General features: G+C 50.0%; 10 protein-coding genes across 10 annotated transcripts; 7 read left to right on the top strand and 3 right to left on the bottom strand.

Annotated features, from left to right (window-relative positions):
* Positions 1 to 209: 209 nt before the first annotated feature.
* echA (enoyl-CoA hydratase echA) lies at positions 210 to 1,526 on the top strand. Its single transcript, XM_025684425.1, has 4 exons — positions 210 to 455; positions 550 to 687; positions 756 to 1,301; positions 1,355 to 1,526. Exons 1-4 carry the CDS (start codon positions 305 to 307, stop codon positions 1,402 to 1,404), a joined length of 885 nt encoding a protein of 294 aa, XP_025543825.1. The 5' UTR covers positions 210 to 304; the 3' UTR covers positions 1,405 to 1,526.
* A 68-nt stretch (positions 1,527 to 1,594) lies between these two features.
* BO79DRAFT_234895 (putative MFS alpha-glucoside transporter) lies at positions 1,595 to 3,450 on the bottom strand (the record flags this gene model as incomplete). The annotated part of the gene is made up of 2 exons (XM_025684424.1): positions 1,595 to 3,013; positions 3,130 to 3,450. 2 exons carry the CDS (start codon positions 3,448 to 3,450, stop codon positions 1,595 to 1,597), a joined length of 1,740 nt encoding a protein of 579 aa, XP_025543824.1.
* A 3,360-nt stretch (positions 3,451 to 6,810) lies between these two features.
* BO79DRAFT_272381 (glycosyltransferase family 90 protein) lies at positions 6,811 to 8,746 on the top strand (the record flags this gene model as incomplete). The annotated part of the gene is made up of 2 exons (XM_025687428.1): positions 6,811 to 6,930; positions 6,980 to 8,746. 2 exons carry the CDS (start codon positions 6,811 to 6,813, stop codon positions 8,744 to 8,746), a joined length of 1,887 nt encoding a protein of 628 aa, XP_025543823.1.
* A 51-nt stretch (positions 8,747 to 8,797) lies between these two features.
* Positions 8,798 to 10,456, bottom strand: BO79DRAFT_187085 (MDR family MFS transporter; the record flags this gene model as incomplete). The annotated part of the gene is made up of 1 exon (XM_025680520.1): positions 8,798 to 10,456. The coding sequence occupies one exon, from the start codon at positions 10,454 to 10,456 to the stop codon at positions 8,798 to 8,800; it is 1,659 nt and encodes a 552-aa protein (XP_025543822.1).
* A 3,184-nt stretch (positions 10,457 to 13,640) lies between these two features.
* BO79DRAFT_224512 (acyl-CoA desaturase) lies at positions 13,641 to 15,227 on the top strand (the record flags this gene model as incomplete). Its single annotated transcript, XM_025683680.1, has 3 exons — positions 13,641 to 13,893; positions 13,989 to 14,983; positions 15,126 to 15,227. 3 exons carry the CDS (start codon positions 13,641 to 13,643, stop codon positions 15,225 to 15,227), a joined length of 1,350 nt encoding a protein of 449 aa, XP_025543821.1.
* Positions 15,228 to 15,855: 628 nt separating this feature from the next.
* On the top strand, positions 15,856 to 16,137 carry BO79DRAFT_121541 (uncharacterized protein; the record flags this gene model as incomplete). The annotated part of the gene is made up of 1 exon (XM_025677948.1): positions 15,856 to 16,137. A coding segment is annotated over one exon (282 nt), but the record flags the coding sequence as incomplete, so codon positions are not given.
* Positions 16,138 to 17,303: 1,166 nt separating this feature from the next.
* Positions 17,304 to 18,006, top strand: BO79DRAFT_206798 (uncharacterized protein). The gene is made up of 3 exons (XM_025682046.1): positions 17,304 to 17,395; positions 17,487 to 17,501; positions 17,564 to 18,006. The coding sequence occupies exons 1-3, from the start codon at positions 17,365 to 17,367 to the stop codon at positions 17,839 to 17,841; spliced, it is 324 nt and encodes a 107-aa protein (XP_025543819.1). The 5' UTR covers positions 17,304 to 17,364; the 3' UTR covers positions 17,842 to 18,006.
* A 531-nt stretch (positions 18,007 to 18,537) lies between these two features.
* Positions 18,538 to 19,554, bottom strand: BO79DRAFT_224510 (uncharacterized protein; the record flags this gene model as incomplete). Its single annotated transcript, XM_025683679.1, has 4 exons — positions 18,538 to 18,577; positions 18,688 to 18,754; positions 18,819 to 18,889; positions 19,313 to 19,554. The coding sequence occupies 4 exons, from the start codon at positions 19,552 to 19,554 to the stop codon at positions 18,538 to 18,540; spliced, it is 420 nt and encodes a 139-aa protein (XP_025543818.1).
* fgaCat (catalase easC) lies at positions 19,549 to 21,529 on the top strand. Its single transcript, XM_025682045.1, has 3 exons — positions 19,549 to 19,792; positions 19,866 to 19,918; positions 19,976 to 21,529. The coding sequence occupies exons 1-3, from the start codon at positions 19,771 to 19,773 to the stop codon at positions 21,404 to 21,406; spliced, it is 1,506 nt and encodes a 501-aa protein (XP_025543817.1). The 5' UTR covers positions 19,549 to 19,770; the 3' UTR covers positions 21,407 to 21,529.
* A 316-nt stretch (positions 21,530 to 21,845) lies between these two features.
* BO79DRAFT_165321 (VPS9 domain-containing protein) lies at positions 21,846 to 24,632 on the top strand. Its single transcript, XM_025679247.1, has 2 exons — positions 21,846 to 22,446; positions 22,507 to 24,632. Exons 1-2 carry the CDS (start codon positions 22,100 to 22,102, stop codon positions 24,362 to 24,364), a joined length of 2,205 nt encoding a protein of 734 aa, XP_025543816.1. The 5' UTR covers positions 21,846 to 22,099; the 3' UTR covers positions 24,365 to 24,632.
* Positions 24,633 to 24,855: the final 223 nt, after the last annotated feature.

Here is a 24,855-nt window from a genome sequence, read left to right as displayed (position 1 = left end):
AGCAGCTGCTCGCGGGAAAACTGGCCACTGCCGGGCTGCTCCCGCTAAGCCCGTTTTGGGTGACACCAGCCACTGTCATGATGACTGCGCCTCAGGGGCCGCTGACTCAGCAATAGCTATCACGTGCAAAAGCTGTCACGGCTATTGCCGGGGTTAACTCGGCGGGATTTGCGGGGAGCTTGCTACTATCATCATCATATCCCCCTTCCCTTTCCCCGACTGTTTCTCTCGACCACATCTGCAATTGATCTCTTCACACATTTCTCTCCTCTCATATACTAGATAATCAGTAATTACTCTCAATATGTTCTCCCGCCAGTGCTCCCGTCTCGTCTCCTCCCGCACTGCCATCCCTCTGACTTCCTTTCTTGCCCGCGGCCGTCCGTTCTCCGCAACCGCAACCTCGGCATATGAGCACATCCTCACCTCGACTCCCAAGCCGGGCGTAGGACTGAGTATGCCCCTTCCACAGTCCCCTTCAAACAATAGCATAGCAACAAGCATGTGACCAATCCAATACTAACCACAACCTCAATCGCAATGCAACAGTCACCCTCAACCGCCCCAAAGCCCTCAACGCGCTCTCCAGCCCACTCTTCGAAGAACTCAACGATGCCCTAACCACTTACGACACGGACAAAGACATCGGCGCGATTGTCATCACCGGCAGCGAGAAAGCCTTCGCAGGTGCGCCACTGCCCTCCCAATAACACAACCAACACACACCACTAACAACCAAATGTTCTGATAAATAGCCGGCGCCGACATCAAAGAAATGGCCCCCCTAACGTTCTCCTCCGCATACAGCAACAACTTCATCGCCCCCTGGTCGCACCTCGCCAACGCAATCCGCAAGCCCGTCATCGCCGCCGTCTCCGGCTACGCCCTGGGCGGCGGATGCGAACTCGCCCTCATGTGCGATATCATCTACTGCACGTCCACCGCGACTTTCGGACAGCCTGAGATCAAGTTGGGGGTTATTCCCGGTGCGGGTGGATCGCAGCGGCTCACGAAGGCCGTCGGGAAGAGTAAGGCGATGGAGTTGATTCTGACGGGGAAGAACTTCAGTGGAAAGGAGGCGGGAGAGTGGGGGGTTGCGGCGAGAGTGGTGGAGGGAGGTAAGGATGAGGTGGTGAATGTTGCGGTTGAGACGGCGGAGACGATTGCGGGCTATTCGAGGGTTGCTGTGGTGGCCGGTAAGGAGGTGGTAAATAAGGGGTATGAAGTTGGGTTGAGGGAGGGAGTGGAGTTTGAGAGGAGACTGTTTCATGGATTGTTTGGGAGTAGGGATCAGAAGATTGGTGAGTCTGCTTCTTTCTTTCCTTTGGAAAGTGGTTGATGCTGACGGCGATAGGCATGACGGCGTTTGCGGAGAAGAAGAAGCCGGAGTGGTCGAATGAGTAAGTGGATTGGACTGTATAATGGGTTGGTCTCGGAGATGTCATGAGGAACCTGTCAATTGTCAAAGTAGTAACATCAAGCCCACCTAACGACTCGTAAGCATGAGAATGAATCATTAATCGTCTATGTTCATTATTAGCTGTCTCTATGTACATTATTATATTAATTGTTATTACAAAAGGAGCGTCATTCATCATTGCGGTGAAGTTGAAGTCGGATTCGAATTCGAATTCGAATTCTCCTTCCCAACGGTCGCCACATCGGCCGCCACTGTCTTCTCCGTCTGATAGTGATCGACCGACCCATGCTCCATGGTCTCGTCAAACACATCGACCTGGGTCTGGGCGAACTTGCGCGCACTGACTCCCCGCTCGAAGAGGAGGTCGAGTTCGGCGAACGACCGTCCGTTGGGCTCCGGAACCCGGAAGAACGTGTACACGATGCAAAGGAAGCAGATGCCGCCCCAGAAGAAGCCGGCATAGTTGCCCCAGTCCCATGCGCCGGGGTTCAGCATGTACGGGGTCAGGACACCGCAGACGATGGCGACGATGTTGTACAGGTTGCGGCCGAGCACGACCGTCTTGATTTGAAGGCGGCGGGTGGAGAGCTCGGCAACAAGGGAGTAGGCGACCGTGCCGACGGTCAACTGGTAGAAGAGCGCCCATACGATCATCATGGAGCCGGTGGCCAGGGCGGCCTGGGTTTTGTGCTCCTCGGGTACTAGGCCAAGGAATCCCATGACAAGCAACATGACGCACAGCCCGCAGAGGCCGTACAGGTAGAGTGTTCTCCGGCCCAGGCCGATGGACATGAGGAACCAGGCTCCGAAGACGCCGACCATGTTGATTCCGTACTGGCCCATGGCGAATGCATAGGCATTGTCGGTGCTCAGGCCTGCCTGTTCAAGAAAGTAGGTCGAGTAGTTGGAGAAAGAGTTGCCGCTCAGGTTCTGAATGGCCCACACCATGCAGACGATCTCGGTCCGGCGCAGGTCGGTGCCTTTGAAGCAGTCCAGATAGCTGGCCCCGGTGGTGATCTTGTTCTCCAGGGATGTGGTATGAACCATCATCGAGACGGTCTCGTCGGCGTCGAAGTTGGTCTCTCGGTTCACGCTCGTCAATCGCAGCAGGGCTTTCTTGGCTTGTTGGATCTTGCCCTTCCGGACCAACCACCATGGGGATTCTGGTGCGAGAGAAATCCCGATGAAGAGGGGCAATGGCCACATCCACTGCAGTCCATATGGGATCCGGTACGCCCATTGGTCATCCCGATTGATCATACCCTTGATCACACCGATACCGATCAATTGTCCCAATCCCCAGCAGAAATTGACGTAGGTCGTGAGGTATCCACGCAGCGCCACCGGACACACCTCCGAGGCATAAGTGACGGTCAATGTCTGAAACACTCCCCAGGGAATACCGGCCAGAATTTCCGCAGCCAGCAGCGCCTGGACGTTCGGGGCGGTGAAGAAGATGGCAGTCCACGCCGTGATCAAAACGAGACAAGCCATGATAGTATAACGATATCCGAAGCGTTCCGAGGCCCAGCCATTGATGAAGAGGCCGATAATTTCTCCGACGTACGCACCGTTACTCAAACCCGATTGCCACTGCATAGGAGACGTTCTGTTAGCCAATTGTGTCACGCGAGCACTGCATGGCGTGCGGGATGATGGTGCAATTGCATGGATGTCCCAGGAAAACAAGAGGGGAGGGAGTCAAATACCCGTGCTGGCACCTGATATGTTCCATCCGCCGACAACTCGCCGTATTTTCGGTTGAATTGAGGGAAAGCGTAGAAGTTGTTGACAAGACTGATATCGTAGCCTTCCATGACGATGCAGGTGGAGATAAGGATACTCCAAGCAACGGCCTTGGGATAGAGCTTGACGCCCTGGAGCAGGGTCATCTTCTGCTCCTTGTCCGTGGCCGCTTTGGCATTCTGAATGATCTTGGCTGCGGAAGCCATGGAATCCTGGCGATCGGTGGAGGGCGATGGCGGCTGCTCTGCCGGGGCAATGGCATCCGGAACCTTGGGGGAAGCCATGCTGGCGAGCAATTGCAGGCAATCCCGGGGGAGGGAGGAAAGGGTGAAAGGGGGAGAGGAGGGAGAGAGGAGGTGAAGAGGAAATAGGAGGGAGAGAGGGAGGAGACGGACAATCAATCACTGGAGGGCAGCAGGAAAATCAGGGACGTTCCGGACCGGAGCGCATTAGTAGCGGGACGGCCATCGTTAGATTTTTATGCTGGCGGCGGGGCCGGCGGTGGTGAGCATACTCAGCATAGTGCGCCCCCCCCACCGACTGCAGGAACCGGTTTGGTGTCATTTGCTTGCGTGCAATAGTGTCTGACTCGTATTCTTGGTTTCCAATCGAATCATTTGGTTTGCAATAGATCTGGGTGACACAAAATAATCCCAGGCAAGAAATAAACTCCGACTAAAGCCAAGCCAAGTCTCATTTTACGCCGGGATCCGACACGAGGGGTTTGCGGGGAAAAATAAGGGACGGCATGCCCCTCCGCCAATTATTATCCACAAGTAGCAGAAAGATACACACAAAGTTAATAGGATATCATGGTACAACTCAACTCAAAAAGAAAGTCAACGTGTAGTTGATCGCTATACAAAAGTATAATCGATCGAAGTATGCACGCTAAGATGCATCGTCTGCAGGTCCCTCGTGGCAGGAAATGCAAGCCAAAAATCTCCGATAAGCTTGATCCCGTAGGATCCGCCTCGATCTCCGATTCTTCCTGTCCATTTCCAAATCCGGCATGTGGATGAAGCTTGGCCACCCTGACTTTCGTCTTATCTATGCGTATATGCATGAAATCACGCCACGAAGTATCACTTCTTGGTTTAAACCCCAATTTAATATTTATCCAATGGCCAACAGATTCAGCACCGTTGAGCACATGGCGTATATGCAAATACTCGATCATGACCCTACAGGATCACATGTTACCTGTGTAGTTTGATTAGTCCTCTTCCGTTTTCCTACGCGTCCAATGGTCGGGGTTGATTGGCCAATTCCATATACGCGACCCAATCCGGTTCAGATAGACATGGAAGGAAACCACTTCCAACTTACTTTACCTACTGCTTAGATCAGAATTGGTTGTGTAAAGCAAGGCGCACTGCATTTGTCTGATAATGATTAAAATTCTGGAGTCCCACTGGTTGTTGATTCGATGGAAATAATTCATACCCTATCGGACATACTAAGTCTGCATAGTGTGTGTCTTCTGGTCATCTCATATGAGTCTGAGACGATGCAAGCTGAGTAATTTGCTAGACAGTAGCTCTCGATTGTTATGATGTTGGGTGTGTTGTTGCCATCCTTATCATTTCTGTCTCATACTCATATTATACCGCAACCATGTACTAGATGAGTGGTGAATTACGGTATGTCCGGTAGGCTTAGTAGTAGGTGGCTCATAAATATATGGGAGAGGATCCGCAATATATAAACGGGTTCGTAGTAATTGTCCTTGAATATTATCAAGCGTCACAGCTTATGCCCAGATACTAAATCTTTAAAATTTCCGTAGGTAACAGTGCCTGGCTCGTCTGGACACCATACATTCTAAGCACCAGTAAGTATATATCCATGTTAACCCTTCTATTTTTGACAGTGGCTGATCGCATGCCATGTCTGCTGATGGTACAAATTAAGTGTCACCAAAAATGCGCCCCACTCCGTACACAAATTTCCATCAAGATGATAGATACTAGATGTAGATATATATAGACTTTTCTAAGTTGTCTTCTTGTTCGACATAGTAGAGATGGGGGAGAATGAATAGTCTTGGGTATCGGTGATGAGGAGGAAGGTAAGCTACTTACTTGGTAAGCTCAGAATGAGAAGTGCATGTTATCGGGGCACACATGTACCGCTACAACATAAGATAGTAAATAGTACAGCGAATAATTAAGTAAAATTCTTTCAGATGACTGGCTCATTGTTTCGTTTCCTTTCTTCCTGCCGAGAGGCGCGATATATACCAAGCTGCTTTTGATCGCCAGTACTTACTGACAGACCCCTGATTTCCCACTTCTGACCGACAAGGAGTAAACACACGGAGATATCTTCCATCTTAGATGATGCACCTGGTAAGATCTGTTCTTTCCAGGATTTCTACTGGTCATAGGAAGAATCACAAATTTCCATTAGTAACACTACGGCTAGCTGTCCCAAGGCTATCTCACTATAATCTTACTGTGGCAGTATATCCCGGACACCTGCATAACTATTACTAAAATATAATGATGATCTACAATCCCAAGACCCTGATTAACCAAATTGAGTTTGGATGACAAGAGCTCAGCCTTACCCCACGTGCTAACAGCCTTGTCGCGCCTATGAAATAATGAGATTCAGCACAAAGGATCGGGCCTACTCGGTGCCCTAACTAGGCCACCTACTTTATCCTCTAGCACCAACATCCCTCGTGAGGCTACACGATTCAGATTGGACATTTTGCGATGATCGACATGCGTGAGCTGACAGGAGTCCATTACCCAGTACCCTCCTTTTCGGCCAGCCTGACCAGTGCTAGACGTATGCGTGTGTCGGGTTTAATATCCCAGCGCTAAACACCTCGTAGCCAGCCTTGCCCATTTTTTAACAGATTAATGCTAGAATCTCTGCAAAGACACCTTGTTCTTCCTTCTATAGAAGCAAACAATAAAACTCACCTGTTCGAATGGATTTACCAGCATAGCGTACTCAACGCCATGTTCACGAACAGTCCGTTTGTCCAGGTGGACAAAGCAGTTGGGATAGTTTCTCCTGCCCTTCTCACGCAAATCTTATCACACCACTCATTCACACAATGCGCCGAAATTGGCTCCGAAATGGTGGCGTGGGCAACACTGCCCATATTATCTAGATTGAGTTCTAGATATCACCAGTTTTCAATATACTTCATTAAGCAGGACCCTAGTCAACCGAGAGCTGGATCTCTGCGTTCCACACACTTATGGTTGATTGCTATCGGTGTATGCATAACTTCTTGGTTCAAGTCGGAAATTGGGGTCCTACAAAGTTTCGTGCGTCAGGCAAAGCACTCTCAACGAGATATATTACTGATGTGACACCAGCCAATTTTATTTCCATTATTGCTGATATCAGGAAAAGTATTCAAGTTCCGCACACACAGTTCGATAGGAAAGAGCTCTTTCTCCTTTCTGACGGAAACGTTCTACGGGTCTCTCCTCATCTCATTGCTGGGAACATTCAGTCTCGCATCCTCAGCGAACCTTGTTGAATTGGGTCTCTCACTGATCCCCTTGGTCTGTGTCCTGGGCATTCCCATCATTCTCATGTCTCAACATGAACGAGAACTGTCTGGTTGCATTAATGTTGAGTTGACATCATTCCACCTCGCTGCCAGAATTCTACCAATGTTGGCAGCGACCGTCGTGGCGGAAATAATCATATTCGGCTATTCCTGGGGATATCCCCTTAGCAGTCTTTCTTCGGGGGTATTCAAGGCCTTTGCGTATTTCTTCACAATTCAGACAGTAAGCCCCAATGCTTCACAATATACGGTACTCTGCTGACGGCTATGAGATATACCATTCTTCTTGGAGTGCAGCTATCTTGATCGAAATTTTCAGCACTCTGTCCGCCAGTAGCCCGTTCAACCAGTCATCAGACCTCAAAGCGTTTTTGAACGTTGTCGCCTCATTACTAGTACTTGCACAACTTACTCAAGTGCTTCCAGTTAATATAAAGGGGCGATTGATTGTGTGGGCATTTGGTCTTGCAGCGATAATCCCATACATCGCAAACATATGGACTATATATGCCACAAACAACACAATAATCGAAAACCACCCCATCGCAGCATTGATGGGTAAAGCCAGACTCGACTTCGAAGAAACCCTCCACAAACAATCCCGCACATACGCAGCTGCATGCGACGAGTATCGCCGACGTTACAAGATCGAACCACCACCAGGATTCGAGGATTGGTTCCAATATGCGTCTGCTCATCAGTCGCCGATAATTGACGATTACGATGCTATATACGACAGTATACTACCGTTATTGAAGCTAAGCGGGAAAGAGATCAACGAAAACATGCATAACGCCCACAACCTGCCCGGTAACGACCTCTGGACTTGTACATTTTCCGGCAGCTCACGCAAAACAAAATGCTCGCATGATTTCCGCGTGCTTGATCGGGATATTCAACATACACTCGATACCTTACTTGAGAATATACCCGCTACTCTGCCTGACATTACATTTCTGGTCAATCATCTCGATGAGCCAAGAATGATACCCCCACCGCCAAACAATATCCATACCAGTCCGAGCATAAAGGATCAGTCCAGGCAATCAACATGGGATACTATATCAGCTCCCTGCGCCTACCAACCCAACAGTACCCAGACCCAAGACCATCAACCCCCAGCACAAGCCCCCAACCTCCCATTCATCACCGATCCCGACCAAGCCAAAAACCTCTGCCTCCACCCAGAACACAGCACAAAGCACGGCATCTTCCTCAGCCCAACCTCCTTCCGCCCTATAACAGGCATCCTCCCAATCCTCTCCACAGGCTCCCTATCCACCATGACCGACATCCTCTACCCCAGTCCGGCCTACCTAGCACCGGACTTCCAATACACCCCCGAAAAAGACATCCCATGGCATCAAAAACAAAATACCCTCTATTGGGCGGGCTCTACAACCGGCGCCTTCGCCACAAACACCAACGATTGGAATAACTTTCACCGCCAACGCTTCGTCAGCCTAGTCACAAATCCAGATCACCATCACAACAGCTACAGCTACCTCCACCAAGCCCCAACCTCCATCTCCACACGAAAATCCACCTTCCTCAACACCCGCCTCTACACCATCTCATTCACCCGCATCTTCAACTGCTCACCTGCCTCCTGCCGCGCCCAGCGCCGCTTCTTCCATCCGCGCTCCTGGGCCGATAAAGATCAGGGTTTACAATCAAAGCTGATATTCGATCTAGATGGGAATGGGATCAGCGGGAGGTTTTATAGCCTGTTAGCGTCGAATTCAGCACCCCTTAAACAGACTCTGTTTAGGGAGTGGCATGATGAAAGACTGTGGCCGTGGGTGCATTACATTCCTGTTAGTTTGAGGATGGAGGAGGTTCCGGAGGTGGTGAGGTATTTTACGTCTAGTGAGGAGGGGAGGGAGAGGGCGGGGAGTATTGCGAGGAATGGGAAGGAGTGGTTTGGGAGGGCGTTTAAAAAGGTGGATTTGGGGGTTTGGGTTTGGAGGGTGTTGTTGGAGGTGGGGAGGGTGGGGGATCCGGGGAGGGGTGCATTTTTTCTTCGTGAGGGAGTGTAACATTACTATCCATTTATATAGAGTGTTGTGTAGGGTATTGCTGGATGGTATCTAATCGCGTCTCGATTTCACCGACCGCCATTCAATCATCAAACTCCCCACCATCGTGGCACATGCGAGTCCAATCACCAAATACCACGTCTGTATGAGACTTCTATCAATCGCCACGAGAACATCCCTCGTCTTTGCCGGCGACACATTCTCCACAAGTTGTGATAAACCACTGTTCTCAATACTCGCCCCATCAACGCCAGACACAAGACCAGTCAGATTCACCCAGAGCTGATCCACAAACAAGACCTGCGCAACAGCAATCGCCACAGCGGGACCAAACGACTGAGCGAACAGCATAATCGACGTACCCAGCGGCACGTCCTCCACGGGCAACACCGTCTGGACAGCGTTCTGCGGACCGGAGAAACCAATACCGTAGGCCAAGCCAGAGAAGGCAGTGTATATGATCAGTTCGGCGAAGCTAGTATTGATCTTGAAGGTGGTGATGAGGCCCGCGGCAACGGGCATCATGATCGACGCGAAAAGCATGAACGGGGCGTAGTAGCCGATAGCGCTGGTCCCGAAGCCGTGGATGAGTGCGCCAACGGTGCCGGCGATAATGATAGGGAGCATCATGTAGCCGCTCTTGGCGGGGGTGTATCCACGTACGACTTGGTAGTAGGTGGGCAGGTAGTATTCGAGGACGTTGCCGGTGCTGTTACCGCACATGATGAAGATGCAGCCGGCGATGACGCTGCGGCGCTTCATGATGCGGAAGGGGAGGGCGGCGGCGTCTCCGAGGCGTTTTTGGTTGTAGATGAAGGCGGCCGTGAGGATGGTGAAGGTGATTAGAGGGGCTATTACTGGGCCACTGCGCCAGGAGTACTTGGTGCCGGCCCAGGAGAAGGCTAGGAAGAGGGATGTTAGTGCTGGGATGAATAGCAGGTTGCTTGTTAGGTCGAGTTGTATGATCTTTTGTTTGAGGCCCATGCGGGCGATGGCGCTGGGTTTTGGCGGGTCGGAGAAACAACATATGGTTAGTGCTAGGGTAGCGGCACCGAGAGGTGCGTTGATGTAGAAACACCACCGCCAGCTAATGGACTGCACGATGGCTCCGCCGAGAAGTGGTGCGGATAGCGTAGCTAGGCCTTCGACGGCGCCCATCATGCCGGTGAACATAGGTCGTTTGTGTAAGGGGGTTGATTGTACGAGGATAACGAAGCACCCGGAGAGAAGGCCTGCGGATCCTAGGCCAGCTATAGCCCGGCCTACGACCAGCATGGTCGATGTACTGGCTGCGCCGCAGAGTAGCGAACCTGCTATGGAGATGGCATTGGCAAGTAAGAACACGGTCTTGATAGAGAAGAGCTTATACGCCTTGCCGAAAACAAACTGGAAGGAACACTGGCAGAGTCTGAAGGCAGAGGAGTACCATCCGACGTCTGCAACAGTGTAAAAGTAGTCTGTTATGCTAGGTACGGCTGTGGCGACGATGTTCATGTCTATGCTGCTCAAGATGAGGACAGCAGCTAGGGTGAGCATGAGGAGCCATAATTTGCTGCCGCTGGGATACTCGGCTTCTCCATGCAGGCTGACACTATCGGCTATCGCGTCGAAGGTGGCTGCCGGCCTACTTGTAGGACCGGAAAATTCGTTATTGTCTGTATTGCCTGAAACGCTTGCCGCGTGTTGCTGGTCGGTTCTGACTTCTGTCATTGTCGATGTCATTGTTGTGGGCGATATCCCTTAGATTGAGATCGCGTTCCAATTCATGGGAGTTGGCGATAATTGCTACAGCCCCTGCTGACTGGACCGGCGCTAGGATTGACCATAGATTAATCACGTGCGTAGGGATTGAAGTACTCTCTCTAGAATATATGCACCTATACAGACCTAATCTGATATTTTCTGTTGAACAATCGCCATTCAATATTCAGGAGTTAGGGATTCAATTGAGCATGGGGTGCCGAAGCAGGAACATGTGATGGGCGCAATGAGGGATCTAACTATGGGCATCAACGGTCAACACTGGCGGCACTCTAAAGAAGGCTGGTTGAGCATTCAGTGATGGAATGTGGACATTGAATTCATTGACTGAATGTAACGTGATTCTCCGCCAAAGCCTTTCAGCACGTGTTTTCCTAATCTCCTGGCATTGCCCAGGTTTCATCGTAATATCCATGCCCTCAGATCGAAGTCTCTGGTAACTCTCTGGGCCTCAGCTGAAAGTGGATCCACGTCATGGGTTTTCACGCCGCGTATTCGAACCCGGATTGTCCAGATGCAATATATGACAACCTATGTTCCCTTTCCTCTACACGGACTCTCTCTTCGCCGTCGCACCTGACAAGTTGATACATATCTTTTTTCTTGCGATCAGCATAGAGCCCTTTGCGGCTCGAAACTTTGAAAATTGACTCAACTCTGATTTCTTTTTCTTCTTGCCCCTCTTTTGCCATCTGGGGTACTGATAATCATATGAACAGCAGAAAACAAAGGATTCAGATCCCTGCACCTTCCCACTGTACTAACAAAAGTACTGGGGTCAATTGTAGTAGGTCAATTTCATTGACGTAGGTCCCCTGACAGACTGATTTCCACAAATCCGTCACCACATAGTAGTGTCTGAATGATGCAGCTTCTTGCAGTTGCGGAATGAGTATGTGTACATATGTTGTGTTACCCTTTTAGCTATTCTTTCCAATTACATCGGAGCTGGTCAGGGTGCTAGTTACGTAAAATGAAAGAGATTACGCAGGCTCCTTAAGGATTGTGTAACACAGTACACGGACTATTGGAGACAAGTCGCACTCGAAGTTGCACAAAGATCAACTATCTACTAGCGCGCTTTACCAGAGCTAGGCGGTTAGGAAATTGGGAAAGGGAAAATTGTAGGACTAGTAGCTTTCATTCCATCCATCCGAAATCTATTGGTAAGTCCATAGGCATCATGATTGCTTCGAGCGATGAACGTCAACTGACAGAAAGTCTGCAAAGCTCGTACTTGAACTAGCATCGCACGTAAATGCCTCGGGTTGTTGCTTTTTTTGTGAAGGGAACTAGCGGTGAAGGGAACTCGCGGTGAGGATTGCTTTATCGTTTCCTGTCCCCTCATTGGGCTTCATAATGGTAATCGATTAACCTTGGGTCATTGTTGGAAGAATTACACATATTACGGAAGCAGCTTAACTTATGGACTCTCACTCGCCTTGACAGGAACTATGAAGTTGTACATAATGGAGAGATATTAGCAGATTTGTATCTGGCAAGGATCAGCTTATGAACATTTTATTTCTATCCGGACCCATCATCTGCGATATCAAACCACTATTTATTTATCCTTGTCCGGCAATGATATGAACTTGGAGGCACATAAAAAAAAAGAGTGTGACACTTCTCTTTATCCATGCACACTGAGGCATACTCGTCTCTCTCCCAGTATCTATATATTCTCCTATTCGTACCTCTGGATAGGGACATTTGTCCGATGGAGAGGTGAACTGAAGGCCGAGGGGCAGTACGTTTTCGTGCCTGGAACGGGATGGTAGACTTCTCTTATGTTTATTTACTTACCGCTCCTAAAATTTTGGGGCAACCTACTGGTATACGTATTCTGCGGAACGGACATTGACGGGTCTTGTACTTGAAGTGAACAATACCTTTCAAGAACGTCTTGCATATCACGTAAGACTATCAGAAAAATCAACCACGCGACCTTTTCGCAATTTCAGTATTGAGCGCGATGCACCAACAATGGTGGCCTCGAAATGCATCAAGGAGCTCTATGTCTCCCCATTCAATTCTTTGGAAGGAGAGTACTCCATTTCTATAATAGATCCCCTGGCCACCATATCCGGGGAAACCCCCCTTAATAGCAGGATTTCATTGATGACCCCCGAAGGTAGGATTAAAATGGTAGCGAGCATTCGTTCCAAGGGGCCAGGAGATCAAGTCGTCTGCTCTCTGCTAAAGGGAGAAGTATCGAATTGCTCTCTCATGGGGATGGGTCGGTTTCTTATTGGCCCGCGCATTGTTTTTGAAGCGATGAAACTACGGTTATGGAGAAGACTTCTGATGCAGCCCCAGCCTCTAGCCCCAAAGGAGGGCATAGGTTGAATGCCCATTACGGTGCGGTATGGATCCACAGGAATAGCAGGGGGCCTTGCCGCAGACCCCGCAGAAAGTATGCGGTCTCCTTCGGCTTGAAATAAATCATCTGATGATGTGCAGTTTCTGGATTTTCAAGTGCTATCGCCGGAGTTTTACACCAGTTTTGCCCGTAACAGAGCTTCCGATTTAGAGGTAGTCGTTCAGGTGATCATCGGCTGCTCGTAGGTAACGGTGTCACACCAGGAACTACTTCAGAAATTCATTTGCCAGGAAGGCGACCACCTTCACAGTTAGTGCATTATGCAGATGCAATAAAAAAGATCTGCCATCGGTAGTACCAAGAAATGGCATCCTTTTCTCCGTAGGCAGCGATGAGATGTGGCCATACCTTCTGTTTGACTGGAGAAACCTCGTCAACCAGACCTGCTTGGCTCACATCTTAGCCAGTCGAGTAAGTACTCACCGTGTATTGACCTAAATATTATACTTGTCTCTGCAAGATGTTAGGCATAATGGGATATACATCGGTCACTCTATTGTCGTTGGACGTATCCATTAAAAAAATTAACGAAAATTAAGACAGGGAGGACACCAGACAACCTTAGAAAATATCGAGATTTAAGTTTAGAGAGATGACGTTGCCTGCATGCCTCGACCTAAGCATCCCACAAAGTGGATATATTTAACAACGGGCGTCTTCCACCAGGATGTGTCCAGCGAACTGCTTCTAGCTTCCTGTTTCCAGAGATTTCCCCCAACTCCAGATACCGTCCCAATGGGTGAAAGAAAGATGAATCCTAAGGTGATAGAAGGGTTACACGACACCCAGCCTGAGAAATTACCAACAGCAGGCCAATCACACCAAGACGATTTTATAACGACCCTTTCGTCCTGGTGTAACAAAGTCCGTTGGTTCAACTTTACCATGCTAATAACCATTCCTCTTATTGCCTTCCTACAAGTTCCCTGGGTTCCTATGCATCGGAAAACACTGGTACTGTCGATTATATACTACGTTACAACTGCAATATCTGTGACCGCAGGTGAGTCCTCAAGTAGCGAGTCAAGTGCAGTTGACGTATGGGTATATGTAGCATTCAGACCAGTAATATCGTACTGATACGTGAATAACTCCCAGGATACCACCGTTTATGGGCCCATCGCTCCTACTCCGCCTCCCCAACACTCAAGTGGCTGCTAGCAGCATTTGGTGCAGGAGCGGTGCAAGGTTCTATCAAATTCTGGGTTCGAGAACACAGAGCCCACCATCGATATACTGACACAGATCAGGACCCATATAATGTCAAGAAGGGTCTGCTGCATGCACATATTCTCTGGGTGATCACGAAACAGCCCCGGAAAAACAACAGGGTGGATATATCCGATCTCCAGAATGACTCTGTGGTGGTGCTGCAGCATAGGTACTACTTCCTTGCTGCTTTCTTCATGGGATGGGGGTTCCCAACCCTAGTCGCTGGCCTGGGCTGGAACGACTGGTACGGAGGCTTCCTCTATGCAGGCATCCTTCGGTCTTTTTTTGTTAACCAGGCGACGTTCTGTGTGAATTCATTGGCTCATTGGATTGGGGAACAGCCCTACGATGACCGCCGCTCATCCCGGGATCATCTCATCACTGCTCTCATCACGATGGGAGAGGGATATCACAATTTCCACCATGAGTTTCCCTCCGACTACCGCAACGGGATTGAATGGTATCAGCCTGATATTACCAAGTGGGGTATCAAGCTCTGCGAACAACTGGGACTAGCCTATGATTTGAAACGTTTCCGGCAAAATGAGATTGGTAAGAGCCGGCTACAGCAAGTCTTCAAGAAACTGAATATTGAAAGCGAATCCCTTGACTGGGGGCCGCCACTCAGTAAGCTACCTGTTATGGAGTGGGATGAGTATCATGATAAGGTTACGCAGGGTCATCTTCTAATATTAATCGGTGGAGTCGTTCACGATGTGTCGAAGTTTATTCATGAACACCCTGGAGGCGAGTCGATGATGCGCTTGGCACTAGGGAAGGATGCTACCACCTTGTTCAATGGTGCCGTCTACCTCCATTCAAACGCCGCAAATAATATCCTGGCAACTTTACGAGTGGCCATCCTTCGAGGTGGATGTGAAGTGGAGATCTTCAAGCAACAGAACAAAAGCATTGATATGTTAGCCAAGGAAACTCCGGTACATGTCCAGAATCAACCAAAATCCATCGCTGGCCACTCGTGATGATTATTCCTTGTTGATATCATCTTGAAAGGATAGATAGGTAGGAAGTATCAGAACCAACGGCCTTGCACACGCGAAGAGCAGGATCCAAGATGTGTTTTGGAGCGAACTGTTTTTCCCAACCCTAAGCTCGGAGATCTAATATAATTATTCATACTAATTGCTCTTGTCGATTGGCTCTTTTTGTCATAAGCGGCCTATACCGGCAAAGTCCCTGACTTGCTCCCGCAACTGGGTTTTGATAACTAGTCTCTCTACAACAGGACATGGAATGCAGTTTCAGACGGGTCTGTAAGATCAGGACATGGTATCACAGTTCCCAAATAGGCTGATGATCCACCACCACTCGCGGGATTGTCAAGCTGGAGTGAATCGTCGCGCCAGGGGATTCGTCGTTCTGCGAGGGATGCATGTCTCTGCTTGTATCGGAGAGGGGACTAGTGAGGTTACTAGAGAGGGCGTGTGAGAGGGCGTGTGAGGGGGGGGGGGGGGGGTTTCCGGACTCCTGGGAGAGGGACAGCGGCGGCGGATGTGAATGGTATTTGAGATCGCATCTTCCCTTGTCTTAATTCATCTCTTTTCTCAACCTCTCTTTCTTGCTGTAAACTGTGTGACTGTTGGTGGACTCTACGCTATCATTCCCTACGTACTTATTATCATGCACCATGGCGAGCTGTCGCTACCGGCACGGGGGTGCTGGAGAACCACAAACCCTGAACGTTATAAAAAAACGCAAGAAAGACGAGGTCTAACAAGGTGAGAGAAATAGGATCTGGCTCGCCTCCGTAACAGACGCCCTCCACCCCACCCCCTCCCCCTCCAACCACCTCTACCTCCACGGCTTCGACATCTCGCCCGCGCAATACCCGTTCACGAAGGACGTCAACCCCTCCCATGAAACTTTTTTCTCGGTACATGACATGCGTGGTCGGTTTCCCGAGGAACAACGTGGACGGTACGATCTTGTGCACCTGCGATTGTTAGTCGTGGCATTGAAAGAGGAAAATTATCCTGTTGTGGTTCGGAATGTGGTCGAGTTACTGAGTACGTCTACCATATACATCCATGTCTACATGCCGCCCCCCCTCCCGCCCCACTGCAATAGTACTAACAACAATATATATGATAGAACCAGGCTTCATGTGGGTGGAAAGAAGGAAGGAATAAGACACAGGATTGATGTGAATATTGAAGGACACGGTTGGGTCAAGGTGGTCAAAAAGCGATTATCCAGGTGAAGAGAATGAGGGTGCCCAAAAAAAAGCTCGTTGAACATAGGCTGGGTAACTTGGAGACCTTCGATCACGTGCATTTGCTAATACCCTGACAGCCCCCTGGTCATTTGGAGGATAACTTTCTAGGTTCCCATGTCCTAAGTCGGAACAGGCTTTGGAGGGTGGTGAAGTTGGGGTGGGTGATGGATAGATAGGAGGGATACATTTATGAGCGACGGTACAAGGTGTTATTTGATTCAAGTTGATATTGGGGGCATTTTTCTGTTCGTCCGTGAGTTACAAGTGATTGACGGCTATGTTGTGCAATCTGAATTCAGGCGGATCGTACTAGAACATAAGCCCGTTCCTATCAATTATCTGACGGGCCATTTCTCTACTGGTAGTCACTGGTGATTAGTACTAGCCATCGACCGGCGTGGACCAGTTGGACCAGAGTGAAGGGATGAGTCCCAATACTGCAACTGCCCAAATCAATCTGCTTGGTTGATAGTTGTTGGGCAACTGTTTCTAACAGTACAGGTTGGCTAGGAAGATGATTCCCGTCGCTGCCTAAACCCTCTATCTGGTTAGAAAGATGTGGTCTCGTGCTGCTATAGTACCATATTTACTCGCACATTCCCTACGTATGCGAATGTCTGTGGGGACCAATAAGCACCACAACCAGTATCGCAGGTAGGGGTCGTCGCGCCACTGTCATAACGGCCAGGGCCTTATTTCATCATGTTGCGGATGAGCGTCATCAGGCGATGCCATCAGATCTTCGATTTCCCGAATCCATTGGTTGCGGGTTGTGGTACCATCTTGGTTTCAGAACACGATGATATCATAGGGGGATGGAGCGTCCCGTGGCGACTTTGGGTATTGGACACATGTGCCTATGTACCTTGATATATAAAAAGAACAGTTATCACAACATTTAGCGATTACTTTGATCTATACTGCATCGTCAGTCTGGTTAAGGATCACACTTTCCATTCAAAATATTTTTTCCTTCCTCCAAGAACTTCCTCACTGAAATAGCTTTGCTGCCGCGATATCGACGTCATGTCTTCTGGCAACGATAACAACAACAACCGTAAGTGACCATCGACCCTCGCACCTACTGTTCCTATGTTATATTCTCCCTTGTTTGTGCTTTGACTTAACTAGTCGGTCGCGTTATGAAGTTCTCGCACCCCTGGGTACCAAATCCCATAATACCTCGATACCATTACACATCTGTTGCTAATGCGTAAGTATATAGCGAACCTCCTTGGAGGCGTCGGCGATACCCTAGGAAAGACCGTTGGCGGACTCGGAGACACTGTCGGAAGCACTGTAGGAGGACTCGGAGACACTGTGGGAAACACTGTGGGAGGACTCGGTCAGACTGCCGGCGGTGCGACTCAGGGTCTTGGAAAGACTGTTGGCGGTGCCACTGAAGGCCTGGGCAACACAACCCGGGGCGTCGGACAGTCGACTGGAGACATCCTTAGCAGCATCAATGGCGACAGATCCGGTGCGAATGCTGATCGGAAGTAAAGGTGACGGCGAGGTCCGGTTGGATATGACATGACTTGATGAATCTGCTATGTAATGGGCTTGACGGATGTTAATTGTTTTCTCGCTCAAATGGGTATGGCTTAATGACTGATTTGACTGTATCAATATGAATTGCGTGTTTGCAGGACAAATTGACTTTCTGAGGATGAGTAAAACTCAAAGCATGAAGCGTAAACTAGAAACTCGCATGAACGCGATCGGAACCGAGCGGGCGGGTGTTCCGAGGCATCTGCTGTTCGGGTTCCTATTCCACTAGGAGAATCTCGCTCCGCTTCGGAGGGCGGAGCTTTCCGCGGGGAACTCCCCGTTGAATCTGACGTAGCTGTCGGTAGAGAAATCATTTTCGCAATAATGTCAAGGAATCGGGTGATCGTCATATTGACTTGACAAGCCGACAATCATAGCCGCAATTGGTGCTGGAGACGGACAACAGGTTACCTCGGCCAATTGTATTCATGAGTATCGTACAGTAGCGAATTGAAAGGTCCTGAGCAGAGAGAATTATACAGGGAAACTTGTATTCCGAAGAATGTGGGGGTTATCTTTATCGCGATCGAAACATCATCACTTTGCTCCCCTTGATCATATACTGTTCATCCAGCTAGCTATCTTTATCATGAAGATCTCGTTTAATAACTATTTTAGGTAACAGCGAACGAACAACAGCTCGAAGGATCACATCACCTGATTAGGAAGGTCAAACAGGATTGCCTTCCTCTTGCAGAGAAACAACAAAGTCAGCCACTTTCCCAATGAGGCAAGAAATACGCCCGGATAGGATTTCTACGATGGGGATCGCGGAAGGTCCAGACGGCCAACCATTACTGAGTATTAGTGCCTGCAGGGCTGGCGGGCTGCAGAAAGGCAGGAAACTTCTGGCCAGGTCCGTTGACTAAGATTGATTATCACTTTATCAGACCACAACAGCCAACTAAATCACTAGCGGATAAACTAACCTCGATTTTTTGCGCATTTTGTAGACTCCCGGGGCCTTTGCATGCCCACCTCGGGCCGTTTCAGTGCTCGTCTAGGTGGTTACGTGTTAAGGATCTCCGTCCACACCACACCACTTATATTAGTGAACTATCTAGAACAGAGCCATCCTCCACATCTTCCTCAATATAGATAATATCGTCAATTCCCCTTCAGTGGAAATAACGCGGGGAAATCTAGACTTGGTCGACACTCTGACATCGAGATGGTGCTGATTGGTGGACACCCTGGAGGAATTGGCTGCAACTGTGCGGGGTAAATTAGCGTATCGGAAAGCTCCTTTTGGGTGATTTTGTTTGTTTCAATCGTGCTTCCGAGAAAAGTTAATGTGCAAATGAATCTTTGAGTTTCTTTCATTGCTGCTCAGAAGCATTTGGACAGCTTCAGGTTAATATAGAGTTCTATAAGTGAGCTCAACTATCAATTGATCTCAGGTCAATGGCATAAGTCATAGTACCTGAACCGGCGGGAAATCGGACAGGCAGCGGGACTGATCGAGGCAGGCGATTCCGTGGAACCACCGCGTTGACCTTCCCCGGCATCATCATTGGCTGTTGCTGCACGGGGTTCCCCATCTGCCTCCCTCGGCGACGAGCCACCAGCCTTCAAATCTTTCAATGGATCGTCTGCTCTTTTTCTTATAATCTCTTCTTCCCTTGCCGCTGCTGCTTCAGTTCTTGCAATTACTTCTTCCTTCATTGGGACCTCATTTCGTGGCCTTTTTTACTCCCCGCATTCCTCCCAAGGACTTCCTTGTCCCCATCAACGAACCACTGCTAGCTCTCCAATCTACTTAAACCCCGCATTCAGCTATATTAGCCCGCCGGACCACATCTTCCTCTCCCCGGCTTGTCGCAATCTTCAATTTGTTCCTCTTGCATTACTCTCAATTAGCTCACATCACATACCGTCACCATGGGCAAGGACGACCAACCCAGTATGTTGATACTTTCCTGCCTTTTAGTCCTTTTGAAGCGTAACAGAAAGACTAACTCGGGTCTGTCCTATAGAGACCTACCGCTACAATGAGATGCCCATCTACACCACCTCCAATGGCTGTCCAGTATGCTACGCCGACATCATATGGCCTAGTCACAGCTAAAAGACTGACACAATTCAGGTTATGGACCCCCAGGCTGCTCAGCGCGTTGGCCGCAACGGACCCCTTCTGCTTCAGGACTTCCACCTGATCGACCTCCTCGCACACTTCGACAGAGAGAGAATCCCGGAGCGTGTTGTCCACGCCAAGGGTGCTGGCGCCTTTGGTGAGTTCGAGGTCACCGATGACATCAGCGACATCACCGTCATCGACATGCTCAAGGGCATTGGCAAGAAAACCAAGCTGTTCACTCGCTTCTCAACCGTCGGTGGTGAGAAGGGCTCTGCGGACAGCGCGCGTGATCCCCGTGGCTTCGCTATCAAGTTCTACACTGAAGAGGGCAATTGGGACTGGGTCTTCAACAACACCCCTGTCTTCTTCCTCCGTGATCCCGCCAAGTTCCCCATCTTCATTCACACCCAGAAGCGCAACCCCCAGACCAACCTTAAGGATGCCACCATGTTTTGGGACTACCTTTCCACCCACCAAGAAGCCGTTCACCAGGTCATGCACCTCTTTAGTGACCGTGGTACGCCCTACTCTTACCGCCACATGAACGGCTACTCCGGCCACACTTACAAGTGGATCAAGCCCGACGGCACCTTCAACTACGTCCAGATCCACCTGAAGACCGATCAGGGCAACAAGACCTTCAATAACGAGGAGGCCACTCGCCTGGCGGCTGAAAACCCCGATTGGCACACCCAGGACCTGTTCGACGCTATTTCGCGTGGCGAGAACCCCTCATGGACTTGCTACGTCCAGGTCCTGAGCCCCGAGCAGGCCGAGAAGTTCCGCTGGAGCGTCTTTGACCTGACTAAGGTCTGGCCTCAGAGTGAGGTTCCTCTGCGCCGCTTCGGCAAGCTCACTCTGAACAAGAACCCCGAGAACTACTTCGCCGAGGTTGAGCAGGCCGCCTTCTCCCCCTCGCACATGGTGCCGGGCGTGGAGCCCTCTGCCGACCCTGTCTTGCAGTCCCGCCTCTTCTCCTACCCTGACACCCAGCGCCACCGTCTGAGCGGCAACTACGAGCAGATCCCCGTCAACTGCCCGCTCCGCTCGTTCAGCCCCTGGCACCGTGATGGGTACATGAACGTGCACGGCAACTACGGAGCCAACCCCAACTATCCCTCCACCTTCCGTCCTTACAACTACCAGCCCGTGAAGGCTAGTCAGGAGCACGAGAAGTGGGCCGGTTCCGTCGTTGTTGAGCAGCTGCCCGTCACCGATGAGGACTATGTGCAGGCCAACGGCCTTTGGCAGGTCTTGGGTCGCCAGCCCGGCCAGCAGGACAACTTCGTCCACAACGTTTCCTCTCACTTGTGCGCCGCCCACGAGCGTGTTCGCAAGGCCACCTACGGCATGTTCCACCGTGTGAACCCCGATCTGGGTGCCCGCATCGAGAAGGCTACCGAGGCCAAGGCTGACCACTCCAAGTCTTCCCGTCTGTAAAATATAGTATCTTACCCTTGTTCTTATTTAGCCTTGTTCTTTGGTCCACGTGCATAGTCATCATAGAATGATGAATGTTAGATAGCTATGATACCTATTTACTCAATTGACGCTTCATTTAGTCCTGCTTGTTTGACATAGCCACGAATGTAAACGAATAGTAAGATAGTTGCGTAATTGATACCTTATCTCTTTGGAATGAACTCGAACTCTTTCGCATGTTCACTCGGTAGGAATGCATCCAAAACAGACTCCAAGCTAGGCGAAGATCACTTATCGTGACAGGCCGCATCGGGAATCCCGATTGCGGAGAAAGCGTGACTGCCACACGTGATTGGCGCGTGACGTCCGCCGCTTTTGGGTTTCGCCGACGCTTACTCCGCCGCGCAATCATGAGCCACTATTGATTGTTGACTTTCCTCTCATCTTCTTGGAGGTCTGACGTCTTTTGAAACTGGCCTGCGAGGTAGTTTGCTCATGATGTGTGGTTTGGACAACTAATCCCACCCAGATCTAGTTCTTACCCTCTCCCCCTGACCCGTCCGTTCGGTTGGGGTTGCCAGATTAAAGTTCCAGGTGTCATCTATACGCACCGGCCCCAACTGCTGCATTCGTATGAACCGATCATATGAGCAGCTGAAAGCCCAACACTTGTCGGACTGATACCCCGTTGTCACTCTTTCTAATATTACCATGTCTGCCAATTCTGCCGACGATGGCGCTGCAAAGCCGCGCCTACACACGGCCCGCTCGTTCCCAAGGATGGACACTCCCGAGACGAGCCCTTTCGTTCGTTCCAGAGCCAAGACTGTTCAGTCCGTGGCAATACCAGAGTCGGTAGACGCCGAGGCACTCCCGTTACCCTTGTCCACGGCCGAGGAGGACCGAAATAGCAGCCCTGACCTGTTCGAGAAATCAGGCTCTGCCGACTTAGGCTACGGCGACGATGCGCAGCAGAGTGAGGAGACCTCGGTGCTCTCTCGAGGTAGCTTGGGTCACACGGAGGAACTACCAATAGAGCTCGCAAGTATGACAGACAGGTACAGTCGGGCCTCTACTCTCCCTACACGTTGATGTGATGCTGACGTTATTACTGGCAGATTTGTCCACTCTCTCACTGCCAAGGTACACTCCTCTCCTCCCACAATCGAGAAAGTATCGAGCCGGTTCCAAGAATTCTACGTCCGAGCCGAATCACACATAGCTACTCATATCTCTACTCTTGCTTCCCGGATAAACCGTGACCCTTCTCCGTACCGTGCCGCGCAGGGCAAGTCTAGTAATACAGGTTCAGATGGCCGCCAGATGTTGACAGCATCAGAAGTCACTGAAAGGAGGATCGCGCGAAAGCATCTTGCAACCAAGCGTGTTGCCTTGGAAGAAGCCGTGGAACGGAGAGCGTGTGAGACTATCTACGACAAGCTATGGAGACATAAAAGTACATTGGATGAAATCAGAGACGAGAAACTGCGTTCAAAGACAGCGGCTCTCTCTGTAGTTGGCATTAATCTGAAGGATCTCGGTGTCGAGGTCGACCTGAGTGCTATTGATGAAGACAAGCAAAAAGAAGCGGATGAATGTCTTTCTGCTGCGCGAGACTGCTTGGCAAAGATGAACGATGACAAGTATCCTTTGGGCAAACTTCAACAACTTGCCGCCGCGCACAAGGCCATAGTTGATGCCTTGACTAAGCTCCTGCCATCATCCTCTTCTGCTGACGAGATATTGCCTACCCTGATCTATTCCTTGATCACTTGCCCTCCTGAGGGGATCAACGTTATAAGCAACCTACAATTCATCCAGCGGTTTAGGTCGTCCAATAAGATAGACGGTGAAACCGCATATTGCTTGACTAACCTGGAAGCGGCCATTAGCTTTCTTGAAAATGTAGATCTGTCTGAATTGCGCGGCGAGGAGGCCTTTGAAGGCCAGACCAAGGCATCCAATGATGATTCAACTGCGGCCGGAAAGGTCGACTCTCTCCCGTCTCCTACTGCCACCAAGGAAGCAGCAGTATCGTCGGTTACACCAGTGACAGCCTCACCTGAACTCTCCAAGCCAGTTGGACAAGAAGCGTCCGATAGCTTGCCCAGACCTCAGTCATCGGCAAGCACCCAACAACGGCGGCTGAACAACCTCTTCCAGCCCCCTGCCAAGGTGCTCGGCGCTGCGAACGATGCTGTTCGTAACACTGCCGACCAGGGGCTCAAGAACATTGGAGCATCCTTAGACAGCAGCTTCAACTTCCTGTTTGGCCGCCTCAAAGAGTTGCAGTCCAATCAGTTCCCTGTCAAAGATGGGAATCCGGTACTGCCCAAGACCTTGGCAGATGCTCGACGTCTGGTCACCAACCCTATATCTACGGAACCTAGTCTGAACCAGGACGAGAATTCCGGAAGAGAATCTCGTCCCGTTGATCGCCCGCAATTAAGGCGCATCGGTTCGAAGGCGGAGGATACATTCCTAGGGCTGGTCAGCGGTCAGCGAACACCACGTGACCGGAGTGTCGAGAGTGTTCGGACTCAGGGAAGCTCCAGAAAAGCAACTGTCTCTCAAGGCCCGCAGAAGGAAGAGCCCCAGGCTTCCCCAGCAAGCGCAACTACGCAGCCGCCTACACCGCTTGAATCGGTGCGGAACTTTGGAAACACCCTCAACCCCCTCAACCACATCCCCGGTATGATCCGCAACTTCGGACGTGGTGCCCCTGGAACTCCTGACACTCCTGGATCAATGCCATCGCCCAACACTCCCACCGAAAGAATCAGAGCCTCTATCCTCTCCCGCGAGACTTCCTCATCGAGCGTGCCCAGCGCCCCATCCCGTGTAGAGCGGGTGGACCCACCTATTCAACGTTTCCTCCAGATGCAAAATGCCAACGAGCTTACCATCGCCGATGTATCTGTTTTGCTGGATGACTACAAGCGCCTTGCAGCAGCGCTATCGAAACAGAACCACTGAACTTGACTGAATTCTTTCCTCTCCGATTTCTTTTCCTAAAGCATATGATTCCCACATGGTTGTTCATACTATCTCCCTCTTCGTTGTATCCTTTTTTTTTCTCCATGACGATTTCGCGTTCCGTGTTTCTGCGTGTGTTATATCATTGAGATTGTAGACCACTGCTGGTGTTCAGTGTTTTTAAGTGTCCAGGTTCAGTCAGGTCTTGCATGTGCAGCCATTTGGGTCAAAGGCGTAGCTAGCAGTGCTAGTGTTTAATCAAATGCAGGTTTTATTTTCAATCTATGATTTGGGGGAGTATAGTTGTGGGGTATAATGATATTGCTTATTGATAATGGTGATATGAGGATTGTTCAGCAAAGACCATACATAACAAAGCAGTAAAAACATGGTATAGTAAGAAAAGTGGTCATCCTGGCGTAAGCTCTATCATAAAACCTTGAATAACCCGAAACAACAACAAACAAATACAGTCTGAACCTTATAACAAT

The sequence above is a fragment of the Aspergillus costaricaensis genome (assembly GCF_003184835.1).
Source record: "Aspergillus costaricaensis CBS 115574 unplaced genomic scaffold BO79scaffold_3, whole genome shotgun sequence".
Classification (NCBI taxonomy): Eukaryota; Fungi; Ascomycota; class Eurotiomycetes; order Eurotiales; family Aspergillaceae; genus Aspergillus; species Aspergillus costaricensis.
Note: the sequence above shows the minus strand (reverse complement) of the source record. Positions and strands in the feature narration are given on the sequence as shown.

Bases quoted from the DNA above. Each gene is read 5' to 3' on its own strand.
- fgaCat (XM_025682045.1), top strand. From the start codon at position 19,771: ATGGGCAAGGACGACCAACCCA. The intron at 19,793-19,865 runs GTATGTTGATAC...TCTGTCCTATAG, and splicing joins GGGCAAGGACGACCAACCCA to AGACCTACCGCTACAATGAG. The intron at 19,919-19,975 runs GTATGCTACGCC...GACACAATTCAG, and splicing joins CCACCTCCAATGGCTGTCCA to GTTATGGACCCCCAGGCTGC.
- BO79DRAFT_206798 (XM_025682046.1), top strand. From the start codon at position 17,365: ATGTCTTCTGGCAACGATAACAACAACAACC.
- BO79DRAFT_165321 (XM_025679247.1), top strand. From the start codon at position 22,100: ATGTCTGCCAATTCTGCCGACGATGGCGCTGCAAAGCCGCGCCTACAC. The intron at 22,447-22,506 runs GTACAGTCGGGC...TATTACTGGCAG, and splicing joins CTCGCAAGTATGACAGACAG to ATTTGTCCACTCTCTCACTG.
- echA (XM_025684425.1), top strand. From the start codon at position 305: ATGTTCTCCCGCCAGTGCTCCCGTCTCGTCTCCTCCCGCACTGCCATC. The intron at 456-549 runs GTATGCCCCTTC...GCAATGCAACAG, and splicing joins CAAGCCGGGCGTAGGACTGA to TCACCCTCAACCGCCCCAAA. The intron at 688-755 runs GTGCGCCACTGC...TCTGATAAATAG, and splicing joins CAGCGAGAAAGCCTTCGCAG to CCGGCGCCGACATCAAAGAA.